A 14,132-nucleotide genomic window follows, 5' to 3' on the forward strand; every position below is an offset into this window, starting at 1 on the left:
GGCACACCAGAAATAAGTGCTGAATGTGAACCAACTATTATCAATAATTCATCTATATTTCATTTTACTCTCGCATTCACCAGGTCAGTATGGAGCGTATCTTCAGGACAAATGGGAACTGATCAGTAAAATAGGTAAGAGACTGTAAAAGACAGATTTTGACAAAGAAATACAAAAATAAGTTACAACTTATGCATTTTTAAGCCTCCGTTACGAAGTAGCCGGAGGCATTATGTTTTCGGGTTGTCTGTCCGTCCGTCCGTACGTATGTCTATATGTCCGTACGTCCCGTTCTTGTGATCGCGTTATCTGAAGAACCGACCAATGGATTTCTGCCAAACTTTGGTCATTTATGTATCTTGCAGAGCCAATGAACTAATGTGATTTTGGGGTCTCGAGGTCAAAGGTCAAAGGTCACATGGTTCATTATGTCTGCAAAAACAGCTTGTGATCACGTTATCTGAAGAACCGATTGATGGATTCCTGCCAAACTTGGGTCATGTATGTATCTTGCATAGCCGATGAACTGATAAGATTTTGGGGTCATGAGGTCAAAGGTCAAAGGTCACAGGGCTCATTATGTATGCAAAACAGCTTGTGATCGCGTTATCTCAAGAACCGATTGATGGATTCTTGCCAAACTTAGATCATATATGTTACTTGTAGAGCCGATGAACTGATAAGATTTTGGGGTCACGAGGTCAAAGGTCACATGGCTCATTATGTATGCAAGAACAGCTCGTGATCGCGTTATCTGAAGAACCGATTGATGGATTCCTGCAAAACTTTGGTCATGTATGTATCTTGCAGAGCCGATGAACTTATCAGATTTTGGGGTCACGAGGTCAAAGGTCACATGGCTTATTATGTATGCAAAAACAGCTCGTGATCGCGTTCTGAAGAACCGATTGATGGATTCCTGCCAAACTTTGGTCATGTAAGTATCTTGCAGAGCCGATGAACTAATTAGATTTTGGGGTCACAAGGTCAAAGGTCAAAGGTCACAGGGCTCATTATGTATGCAAAAACAGCTTGTGATCGCGTTATCTCAAGAACCGATTGATGGATTCCTGCCAAACTTAGATCATGTATGTTACTTGTAGAGCCGATGAACTGATTAGATTTTGGGGTCATGAGGTCAAGGTCAAAGGTCATGCGGCTCATTATGTATGCAAAAATAGCTTGTGATCGCATTATCATTAGAACAGATTAATGGACTCCTGCCAAACTTAGATCATGTATGTATCTTGCAGAGCTAATGAATTGAGTAGATTTTTTGGTCAAGAGGTCAAAAGTCATGGGCTCATTATGTATGCAAAAATAGCTTGTGAACGCATTCTCATTAGAACTGACAGATGGATTACTATTTAACTCGGGACATCTTGCAGTGCCAATGAACTGAGTAGATTTTAGGGTCATGAGGTCAAAGATCAAAGGGTCATTTATGTATATGAGAAATTGCTTGTAATCAGGATATTCTGAGAACCTGTTAATGGATTACAATTGAACTTGAATTTGAAAAATCTTCTGTTTAGGTTTGTAAAATTGCTCTATGACAGAGGCATCATTTTCGACTGCGCGCAGTCGAAGTTCCATCTAGTTAGTCTTGTGTTAGAAAGGGGACATGAAGAGCCATGCAATTAGTGTCCATAATGTTGATTGATAGAACCCTAAGGATTTTATCATTCAGGCGTCACCATTTTCAGCATTATCATTATTGTTGCATTATACATGCATAGCTTATCTTTGGGCTTTGATCAGCCCTTCAAATGGCCATCCAACCTTTGTAATAAGTTATGTTGAACATGTTGAACAGAATGACAAATGTTTGACATATGTTTGACATGAATTGGACAAATCATAAGAGTCATGTGTAAAATATGAGATCACTAAAAATCTATGTGAATCTCAAATTGGCAAATTGGTAAATGGATTATGACATAGTCATGGACAAGTCTCCTGTTTGTCTTGAACAAAAATATAGTGGATTGCTATTTTTCTCCTAAGTACCTTCTCCAGTGGGGCACTACTCAAAACATATTATGGATACCATATTCTTATAGGTCCTCTAAAAGGAAAAGACCCTCCTGAGTTTGGATTTGGATTTTTTTTTTAATAGTAATTTTGTGTGTTGAAGAAAAAAAATGGGGACTATTTTTTAAAGCCCCACTGTCCTACTTGCTACTTGCTCCCTCTACCGGTATATAGAAAACAATGCCTAATTGGTGACCATTGGTCCCCCATGATCCTCTTTTTTTAATGTTAATTGAGAGCTGAGTTGATGAGATAGCCATCCGTCATTGACCACGCTGTGTGGTCTAATCCCTCCCAGCCAAAGTAGGACAGCCAAATTTTCCTTTCAAACTCTCTTTCTACACATTCTCATCTATCCTCCAGTGAGCCTTGCCCACGAGAAGCTTTCAGTACCCATCACGTGCAAGATCCGCATCTTCCCGAGCGTGGAGAAGACAGTGCGCTATGCTCAGATGCTTGAGAAGGCTGGCTGTCAACTGCTCACGGTCCACGGGAGGACAAGGGACATGAGAGGGCCCGTGACGGGAATGGCTGATTGGTCTGCCATCAAGGCCGTCAAGTAAGGAAGACTAGCTCTGTAGCATGTATGGGTCCCTATTTGGATTTACACTGAAACCTGTCTATAAAGACCACCCAAGGGAGACAAGGAAGGTGGTCTTTACCGACAGGTGGTTTTTATTTACAGGTTTCTTTAGTACATGTTTCAATGAGAAACCATTTTTAAGGGAAACAAAAAATGTGGTCTTTGTAGACAGGTGGTCACTAAACCAGGTTTGACTGTACTTTAATACTTCACTAGCTCATGACAGAGATTAGGGACTGCAATTGGCTTAGTGGTTCATATGATATGAAATTAACTTAAATCCTGCATGAAATGTTTGTGAATTTTGAGAGCAGTTTAGATTCATGAAAGTTTCATACCTTAAAATAATTGAATAATAAGTGATGCGACATAGAATTTTTGCAATACATGGAAAGTTTCTTGTTTTGAGAATGGCCATCCTTAACCATTTGCAAAGTCATAGATATTGGTCCCACTCTCTTTCCATAGTCTGTAAACTCTAAATACATGTTCGCAAGGGTAGCTGCACATTGTATTTTAGTAAAATCGTATATACATATAGCCAATATAGTATTATTTGCTTTTTAGTTTATTTCACTTCATTTTGGGAATCGGGGTATATTTCCACTTGAAATTTTGTTGATATCTTTTTTCAACAAACAATGCCTATTGAATAGATAACCCACCCACTCAAACTATTTACTTAAGAATTCAGTAATTCCCAAAGTCTTACTACATGAAGCATCTGGTTCCTATAGTCAAAGGATTACATGGAGGCCAGCGGTGTTGTATTGTTAAACAACTTCTCTGAATAGAATTTGTTACTTCCATGAGACACCATACAGATGTGCATTAAACTAGACTGACATGATCAATTTATAACCCCCTAAGGAAACGAGCTTCAATCCAGGTCAGGAAGTTACATCTTAGTCACACCGCCGTACAGAATCCAAAGTGACCAATTCTTGACCATTCGTTTGGTTTGGTCTGTTGTCGGTCCAGGGTTGGTCTTCTTTGTGTGACTGAGGTATTAAAGCTAAAGTTGCGTTGTGGTCTTGCGATTGCAATGTGACAGAAACAGTGTGGAATCGATCACAAAAGGTTGATCATCTAGCACATGTACATGGAAATATTGGTGTGTACTGCAAGGTTCCGGAATAATCAAAATGATCAGAAATTTGGCCTAGTCTTGGTAAAGCTACAAGCACTGTACACAGAAAGATGAATGTGGGATTAGACGAACATGTGGCATGAAAATCTGTCCCGATTGTTATGCTGTTACAAGCCATATTAAGAATATAAAGGCATTTGAAGAGCCATGCTTTTCAGGGAATATGTTTTATCTGATGTTCTTCCACACTTGATAACAACGGTAACTCTCACAAATTATTTTTAACCTCTTCCCAGAACTCAACCTTCTCTTTAAAGCTCCCAGTTCTCTTTTCCCTGCAGAGCTGCCGTCAAGATCCCTGTCTTTGCCAACGGCAACATCCAGTCCCTCCAGGACGTGCATCGATGCATGGAGGAGACGGGCGTGGACGGGGTGATGACTGCCGAGGGGAACCTCCACAACCCCGCCCTCTTTGAAGGAACCCACCCCAAGGTCTGGGACATCACTGATGAATACATTGACCTTGTCAAGACCTACCCTACTCCACTTTCTGCTGTCAGAGCACATCTCTTTAAAATCTTGCATCACAGGTATTACCATAACCACTCACAGGCTTAAAGGGATCCTGTACCAGGCCTTAAATTTCGTCATTTTTAGGGCAAGGCCAGTTTGGCCTTGAGTACCTCATATTTTTAAGGGCACCAAGGCCAAAATATTTTTACAAAAAGGGCATCGAGGCCAAAATATTTTACAAAAAGGGCATCGAGTATGAGGCCAAAAAAATTGATTCTATTTTTGTTAGATGTCATGTGTATTTTATGAAACTTGTGCGGGATCAATTTCCCATGACTTTTAGCACCAGCTTCTTCACAGAATGTATAGAGGTCTACGGTACATACAAACAAGGCGGCGGCCCGCAAGCCTTAGATTTAGCAGCCAGGAGCAAGGGGCAATTTTTTTTTTAAGTTGCCCTTTGCCACGGGAATTTACCAGAGCAAGGGGCAATTTTCCGAAAACAGATAGGCCCCTTTTCTAATCATAAGTTCAAAGAGAGTCTACAAATGTTAATTTCATAATGTGAATAGATCGAACGATCAATTTAATAACTTTTTAATCTGAACAATATGAACAGGAAAGATTGATTAAGAACATCAAACTTGCACATTAAACAGTATTTTAAAGTAACTAAAAATATTGATGAGCAAATGAATAAATAAATTGTCAATTTCACAAAAATCAAAAGTCAGATTCTGACTTTCGATTTTTGTGAAATTGACAATTTATTTATCCGATTTTGATTTGGGATACCCGGCCCGGTAAACTTGCCAAGGACTTGGCAAGTTTACCGGGCCGGGTATCCCAAATCAAAATCGCACCTCACACACAAACCTTCCGCCACTCTCTCGGTAGTAGGAGCAAATTTGAAGAAATTATCTTTTTAACTGTTGTATAGAAAGGTCTAACTTAGATAGGCCTAACTAATGAAATAAGATGTAAAAATGTCCTTATAGACATTCGACAGCTGAAAGTGACACGCTCAGCTCAGTTGCGTAACGTGCATTCACGAAACCAAAATCGTTCCTCGCACACACACTCTCGCCACTTTTGGTGGGAAGCTGTCGGGCTGGAAGTTTGCCAGCGAAACCGATGCACCCTCGGAGATTCGCAGCACGTAATTTTACCGGGACTCGAAACGTTCGTCTTGGGAAGCTGGCGGGGTAGCTTTTTGAAGCGAGGTCGCCTGGTGGCAAAATGAGAGTAACTACGATCGAGAACATCGTAGGTGTTCTTAACTTATTAATAAGATAATTTGAGATAAAATAATAAACTAGACCTAGATCTACAAACAAACCTCGACAGATCTCTAATGACTATTTGAATGCTTGTATATTTCTCCATTTGACGATTTGTTTTCTTGATCCTGGCCTTCGATTTGTACGTACGTACGTGCGTGCGTCAACAGCATGCACCATATGCATATCATGCGATCGCATGAACGTACGTACGTGCGCTAGCGCATTGCCCATATAATAACAAAGGGCGCATTTTCACGGCACTTGCGCCTTATTAAAGCACTAAATACGAAGCTAGAAGAGAGCTCGTGGGCGGCAGACTGTTCGTGATTCGTGTATTTTTACTGTTCTAATAATTTATGGGCGCATTTTCACGGAAAACACTTGCGCCTTGCCGTCTAGTTTTAGATGATTATGGGCGCAATTGGTGGTTTTATGTGCGCAAATTTAAAAAAAAGGGCACGTCCAGTTGGAAAAAAAGGCACGTCGGCCAGTTTGAAAAAAAGGGCACGGCCTTTTTGGCCGTGAATTTATCTTTTTTTGGGAGGGCACCGCGGCCAGTCATAGGGGCATCGACGGCCTGGCCGTCGATGGCCGTCGATTAATTTAAGGCCTGCTGTACCATTGTCTTAGATCCTTTAAAAAAAATCCTTGATTTAGCTCATGCTGCAATGATAATTATAAACCTTTAGGTCAGTCAGGAATCCCATGACTTTTACAAGCTGATCGCCTGTCTGATTATCAAGATATTCATGATTGAAAATCGAAATCAAATTTTGCATTAGCCAACGGTTTTCATAACACTACAGTCTATTGGGGAAAACGAGTATGGTAAAACCGGTCACTCAAAGATTTTTTGAGGCAATTCTTGATCATTTTGAAACGCAATTTTTTTAGGGCTTTTATATTACACGATATCACAGACACTGATAACACGTAGGGCCGTGCATCTCAGATTTAGGGTTAAACGATGCCTTTAAAGTGTATCAATTACCTGAAAAAAATAATTTGTGTATAGCTAGAATGTATAAAATCAACCTCTAACAACTTGACCTGGCATTCTATAGCTAAACGGTTAAGGATTGTGAAGAAAAACAACCAATATAACCAGCGTAGAATGCTAGCATGGAACCCAAGTCGGCCTAGGGCTATGTGCACGCCCTAGTCTATCATAGTACATACACGTGTGTTAACTAGTCTGCTCAACAAAACCTTTTACTGTTCACTGAGAATTTATTTAAATTGCAATATCTCTTTGTAGAAGTAATATTTGAAGCTCATAATATAGCTACATGGAACCCCTCAATGCAGCAAGAGCAAAACATATTTTGGTGATTGGTAAACTTTAAACTAATGTGGGACATTCACTGCTGCACTAGAGTAAAAGAAACACCAACGTCATTGTAAGCAGGATTTCATTTATTTACATTTACTAGATGACCCGAATCAGGGACCTTGCTATAAAGTTGCAATGAAAACCAGAAAGCCCCAAACTTTTGTGTGCATTGAAATGTTCAAGAATTGCACCAGTGCTTCAGATTCACAACAGTTTCATGCCATGAAATTATTGAATCACAATTGAGACGACACTAAATTTGTGCAATAAGTTTCATGTTTTACAGTAAACATATGGGGTGGTATTCCGGAAGCGTGTACTAAGTTGGTCCACACTTTTATGGAGTGCCTGTTGCCAACTCATTTACCCTGTACAGATTATTTTAATCCTTCATTGAAAAGCGTCTAAAAAATTAATTTTGCAATGAAATGGGAAGATAAGATAATATGAGTAGGAACTGAATTTCAACAAAGTCTTTGGTAAATTATCTTTGTCATGAATATTGAAGGAGGAAGATGACACCTAGCATCCCATAGAAGTGTGAACCCAAATTCTTGTTTAGTCTGGACTTAGTCCCGGCTTAACTTATGAGAATACCACCCATAGTTGTTTGGATTTTCCTACTTGAACTTTGACTTTCTAATCCTCCTTTCTCCCACTCTCTGCAGCCTGATGGTTCACATTGATCTGAGGATAGACCTTGCCAGGGCAAAGTCAATAGGTGACTGTGAGGAGATCTGCAAAACACTCCGGGGTCGCTGTGAGGAAGATGCTGCCAAGCCTGATGCTCCTACGAAACCAGAAGACGGCAAGCTGCCCCATTGGCTCTGCCAGCCTTATTTCAGGCCCAGGTGAGGTCCTCTCTATGTCCTGTTGTACATCTCTTGCTCCTGCAACAATCGCTCTGTGTCGAATGTTCTAGACTATCCAAAATTCTGACCTTCAGCACTTGACCCAACACTTTATGTAACCCTAATCCGAAACCTAAATCTAAACCTAAACCTAAACCGTACATGAAATATGGCCTGGAGCAATGGTAAATAGAACATATGTCGGATCACTCTCTGTCCAAATCCATGATTTCGTCTACAGACAACAGTCAATCAAACAATATTATTTTGTGACAAGACTTAAAAGAGAGAATTTATTTATATTGCATGCATCAGTGTTTTCAAAATCAGATAACATAGCAAAAAATTACACAAATTTTAAATTATAGGAAATCGATGAGCCATATGGCAATTAAAGTATATTTGTTTATGTACTCTTGCTTCTTCATTTAGTTCTTAGAAGATTACGATTAAAAAAAAATTCTTAGCCAAATTCATAAAAATGTAAGTGCGTATGAATAGATAACTATGCTGAAGATAAACCCCACTAGGAGTTATTTTTAATACTCTTCTTCTCTTTCTTATATAGTCCAAAAGAGGCTGAGGCTAAGCGGGCAGAGAAGAATCGAAAGCGCCCTCTCTCGATGATCATCGACGATTTGAACAACGAAGGCCTGTCAAAGAGTCAGATTAAGAAGAGAGTGCGCAATCCCAGCGTTATATTCCATAGACGTAAGAGTTGATTGTGTCTGCATTTCGTGATCTTTACAGTAGATGACTACTAGGGTTCAGACAAATGCTTTCAAAGGAAAATCTTGGAAGTCTATTTAGCATTCTGAACTTCTTTTCTCTTCTGGGTATTTTGTTATGCCTCTGCAGTGAAGTAGCCGGAGGCATTATGTTTTCAGTTTGTCTGTCTGTCCGTACGTCCTGTTCTTGTGATTGCGTTATCTCAAGAACTGATAGATAGATTCCCGCCAAACTTGGGTCATGTATGTATCTTGCAGAACCGATGAACTGATTTAGATTTTAAGGTCATGGGGATCATTATGTATGCAAAAATAGCTTGTGATTGCATTATCATTAGTTTGTAAAATTAAATTATGACTCAGTCGAAAAAGACTCCTTGGAATTGCTTCACGATATTATTCCAATTCTCAGTTACTGCCGTAAAGACTTTGGTCTGAGCCGGTTTTGTCATCTACTGTAAAGATAACCGAACATCTACAGTAAAAAAAGAAACTTTGTGCCTCTTTGAATAGGTGTAAATCATTTACTTCCGACAAGATGTCAAATATTTAACAAAACATCAAGATCTCTGTGTCTGCTGCTTATGACTGAAAGCATGCTCCTAGTGATAACGCTTTAACTTTCTGCTTTTCCAGTAGGTCTGATTTACACTTGTAAAAGATTTGGGTGACTATCTTGGTTATACGTGTATACCCGATATTTCATGCTACATGAAATCTGCTTTAAAGATAAAGTTGAGTTCTGGTCTTGCGATTGCATTGTGAAAGAAACGTTGTGGAATCGATCAGAAAAGTTGATCATCTAGCATATAACTATTGGTGTGTACTGCAAGGTTCTGGAATCATAAAAATGATAAGAAATTTGGCCCAGTCTTGGTAAAGTTACAAGCACTCTTCACAAAAAGATGATATGGGACTTACACGAACATGTGGCATAAAAATCTGCCCCGATTTTAATGATGTTACATGCCATATTTAGAATATTAAGGCATTTGAAGAGCCATGTTTTCAGGGAGCATTTTTTATTTGATGTTCTTCCACACTTGTATTATAAAAGAATGATAATGCTCACAAATTTTTTTCACCTCTTCCCAGAACTCAACCTTCTCTTTAAAGTCCCAGCCAGTTAAAATTCATCTATTCTTTTGTACGATGAATGTATGACTTGTTTATCTGATCAAACTTTTTTTCTTCCCGAGCAGCAGTCAGGCAGTACGAGAAGTGTGCTAAGTGTCCCAATCCCAGGGGTCTAAAGTGTGTGTTCAGTGAATGTAGAGCTTGCTGTAAACATACAGCACATAAAGCAGTAGCCGATTGTCCTGGTGAGTTTAAAGGGGGGAAGCCCACCCTTTTATCAAGTTGGTTTTAATCTTTGAAACGAAACAAAAAATGAGGGAAATAGATTGGTAAAAGGGTTCAGGAAAATGTGATGAAAATAGTAATGATTTGTTAATGTTTAAATGATCAAATGCTAATTGGCAACTTTGTCGCATACATTTCCAGGAGCTCTCCCATTTGGTCTGTACTATCAAATTCTTAAATGTTAATTTTCTATAAAATTAAATATTTGTCTATACATGCACTCAATAATAATCATTGCACACATGTTTTTTTTAAAGTCAGTGTAACATCAAGGAATTTGAGATAAAAACACCCATTGAAATCGGGGGTAAAAATCAGGGTGAATTTTCTTTGATCCCCAAGAAAGTAGGCAGCTTCTTAAATCAATGTTGTAAATCTGTCATATTTGGGCCAGTGGCTGCAACAAAATCTTAATAAAACTGCCAAATCATTTCAATTAATAATTAAAACAATTTCGTCTTTGATTTTGCTTTTTCCAAGGCCACCACTTGCTCTTCGCAACCAAGAAGCTCAAGTCAGATCGGTGGGAGGCAGAGCAGAGAGAGAAGGGCTTGCTGACGGCTACAACCGCCGCTGGCAATGCTTTAAACCTTGACACAGAGGGCAGCAATGCTGAACAGGCAGGGACGACGAAGCAGCTAGATTCCGGCTAAATCACGGGAGAATTGAAGTAGTGTGCGCTGACCTTTGCGCTGACTTTTGACCTATTGCCTTGAGATTGCAGACTTATAGATATTTATACTTCAGATTCAGGGATATATATGAGCGACGAAACGTGTGGCTGTGGACTCTAAAACATTTGCAATCTAAATTATGAAAGAGTTTCTTCACGATGGTTGTAATACTGGTTTAAAGTTCTTATGTCACATCCAAAAAGTAAAGATAACCTGTAACAGTTTTGATGTCTAGAGTTTATACTGACAATTCACGTCTGAGGAAGATGTCTGAACTCTAGACATCGAAAGTGTTAGATGTAATTTTTACTTTTGGATGTAATGTAAGAACTTCAAACCGGTATTAGTCGGACTATATACGAAATTATAGAGCATGGCTATAGATTATATTGAGGTGTTCATGCTACCGAAAATGAAGATAATGCAGAATGGATCATGTCTCTAGGGTAACATTTTCCAAAGAATGACCTTGTAACGTTTTGATTGAACAGTCTCCTGCTTACTTTACTATCCAATAGTGATCATGACTGAAAAAAAGAAGAAATTTTAAATTGTATAAACATTTGATTGCGAATCCTGCTGCTCACTATACGATCCAACACTGATCTTGACTTTGAAAAAAAAAAAGTAATGTTGGAAATGTAATTTCAACATTATGAATTCTTACTGATTGATATTCCTATTGGTTGTACTATTAGCAAACTCGACATTGCATGATGTAGGACAGTTATGACTATGAGTGGTCTAATGTCACTACGATTTGCTGCTTATAAATCAGGCATTTCTTTGCATAATGGAAAGCCCACTGTATGCTGCATGACTTTGCTAATCATTACAGTGAGGAACCTAAATCAGGAAGACTTTTTTTTCAAAGTCGTAACTAATGATAGTGCCACGATTCAGGAAGTGGACCACAGTCCTATTGTACAGTGAGCACTGGGGTCAAGTACAAACAATTAACATTTTCACTCTGTGTTGTATCTTAAATTATCCAATTATATCTTTTATGTAGAAAATTGATATTTAGCAAAAAAAAATTCTTCACAATTCTATGACAACAACTGTACAATGTTCTCTACTTTGAACCTCTGCAGCATGGAGACCTTCTGTAACCACTGACTTTAAATGGTCATAGTACATGTAGTGGGTTATTATAGGGAATTTGACACCATTCTGGTGTTTACCAATTAACAGGTGTTGTGACTCACAAAGATTGGACTTCACTTTATTGACAAGTCTTGTGTAATGCACTGTGCCCTAGCCTACCACCTTAAAGATTTGTCATCATGATATTACATTTCCCTTACCCTTGAGATACGAAGGCATGTCAGAGTATTTTTATGTTGCGACAACGGGTTTGCTGCTTCAGAGCCCTTTGCATGCACATAAACATTATTTGGTAATTTAACCCAATCTGGTGTCGGTGAATTATGATGCAACACACATGGACACTGACTAATATGTGGTGTTAATACTGTCTGGATCATGGTCATGCTTTACTGAGTGAAGCCAAAATGTTTATACGTTAGGATGATCAAAATATGTGAAACCCATGGGGAGATCTGTTGCATGTTCAAACCGTCTATGTGTGAACCATGTGTGTCTTTTGGCTCATATTTAAAATGGAGATGTAACCATCATTAAGATGAAAAATGGTTGACAGCAAATGAAAAATGTTTCTGACAATCGAAATCAAAATCTCATAATTCAAAATAGCTAGTATCATATGTGGCCTGTAAGATGGATGAAATATGAGCCACTTGCATTGAAGATTGATACCCCAGTTCTCTTTCTAGTTATAAACACTAAATTGAGTTGTGCTGTTACATCTCATTTATTTTGATTTCTGTATAACCGTCATGTAAAACCTGGCGGTGAAAGTTTAACCAAAAATATAATGTACTAATAAAATTCAATTACCGGTATGTAGGACTTGACCCAAAGTAGCAGACAGTTCTTGCAGAAAAACCACCCAACATTTTAGTACTTTTTCAATACTACTGTCTGCCATAGTGGCTTCAGTCTCATATGATCCAAATTGAATTTAAATGTTTATTATAATGGTCAGTCATACCTAAGCAAAATAATGGGGTTTGGTGTGTTGGGGTTGGTAAACTGACGGTTAAACGTTTTAATACCACACTAAATCTACCACACTAAATCATCTTTTAATCTGCTAGGCACCTTTGCTTAGTTTTTACAATATGCACAGATGACAGCAATTTTGTATAATAGCGACAATGTCTTTTAATTCTTTTAATCATGTACAATGTTTGAAGTTTTATACAATACACTACCATAAAAATATCTTTGTCCTACCACATGTATTAATATGTTACCGGTATCTAGATCTAAATAGGTTTTGATCAAGGGCAATTCCACGGTAACGGAAGGACACTCAGACAAGATTTTTGAACTTCAGGTTCATACTAAAAGAACTGTTTTATTAGTATAAGATGTGAAACAGTACAGATATAATACCTATATAAGTGCCTTTAATTCTCCCCAAAAAATTGTCATTATAGTTAATTAGTTTAAGAATGTGCATATTAATTATCTCGGTAACGGAAGGACATAAAAATGGACATGGTTTTTCCAGTTAATTAGTGTTTATCCAAACTTTGTGAAGTTGATGAAGCTTTCCACTTGACTGAAACACATTTTGTTCCCCATAGTTTAATACATACTAATAAAACATTTCTTTTAGTATGAACCTGAAGTTCAAAAATCTTGTCTGAGTGTCCTTCCGTTACCGTGGAATTGCCCTCAAAGGGAGGTGCTAACATGAAAAAGAAGTGTAAAGCTGGATGATGTAAACCAATTTTTTGTTACTTGTATCCAAAATATATACAGGCTATTGTATTTATATATTATATGTAATGGAGGCTTTGTTCTATCATTGCATCGTTATTTATTCAAGTAATATAAAATAATGCAATGCATTCCATAATGCAGAATTCAGTTGAATGCCTGTTGAAAGTGTAAAAGGTTCCATTGTGCATTAAATGCATCATAATCTTAAACTGCATCAAGGGATATATGTCCGACAGTAAGACAATTTTTGATTTAGATCATGTTTTAAGATTAATTTCTTTAGTTTATATCAAGGGTCAAATGCCAAAGGTCAAATGTCTCATTGAATCAAAATATGTAGGACCATGACACGAGAAATTGACAAAAGGAATTTTGTCGCATTCATTGCACTCCCAAACCAAAGCAAATATTTTATTGTAAATAATTGTAGAAAGTAAAAAAGCTCCACTAGATCTTTGATCAAACCAAATATGAAGTTAAATATGAAGCCGAGTAAAAACAACACAGATGTTAGCAAATGTTTTAATTCCTTTATTTTATTTTATTTTTACATGCACATGACCAAAAAAGTGTCATACACTCAACTTTTGAAAATGCTTTTTAAGTTACCCTGTCCAATATTTAAATTTCATTGTGAAAATATTAACTTTATTCCTGGATAATAAAAGAAAATGTTACACAGAGGTGATTATTGATTAGCTTGTTACATCATTTGTGTAAAATACAATTATTCATGCTAGTAGTGCAGGTGGTGACACATTTCTGTTAGTTTAAAGAAAATTTTCTTTAGAGAAAAAAACCCTGTGTAAAAGAATATGTGTTTGAGAAATGAGAGAGAGAGAGAGAGAGAGAGAGAGAGAGAGAGAG

The 14,132-nt window shown here is 37.8% G+C and overlaps 1 protein-coding gene across 1 annotated transcript in view; it reads left to right on the top strand.

Moving 5' to 3' along the window:
* LOC582685 (tRNA-dihydrouridine(16/17) synthase [NAD(P)(+)]-like) overlaps positions 1 to 12,756 on the top strand; it is a 31,261-nt gene extending 18,505 nt beyond the window's left edge. The window contains exons 7-13 of the mRNA XM_030991565.1: positions 84 to 134; positions 2,398 to 2,593; positions 4,049 to 4,297; positions 7,505 to 7,687; positions 8,256 to 8,398; positions 9,618 to 9,737; positions 10,258 to 12,756. Coding sequence (XP_030847425.1) covers positions 84 to 134; positions 2,398 to 2,593; positions 4,049 to 4,297; positions 7,505 to 7,687; positions 8,256 to 8,398; positions 9,618 to 9,737; positions 10,258 to 10,430 — 1,115 coding nt within the window. The 3' untranslated portion in view covers positions 10,431 to 12,756. The remainder of the gene's footprint in view (positions 1 to 83; positions 135 to 2,397; positions 2,594 to 4,048; positions 4,298 to 7,504; positions 7,688 to 8,255; positions 8,399 to 9,617; positions 9,738 to 10,257) is intronic.
* Positions 12,757 to 14,132: the final 1,376 nt, after the last annotated feature.

The sequence above is a fragment of the Strongylocentrotus purpuratus genome, unplaced genomic scaffold (genome assembly GCF_000002235.5).
Source record: "Strongylocentrotus purpuratus isolate Spur 01 unplaced genomic scaffold, Spur_5.0 spur5_contig_845, whole genome shotgun sequence".
Taxonomy (NCBI): Eukaryota; Metazoa; Echinodermata; class Echinoidea; order Camarodonta; family Strongylocentrotidae; genus Strongylocentrotus; species Strongylocentrotus purpuratus.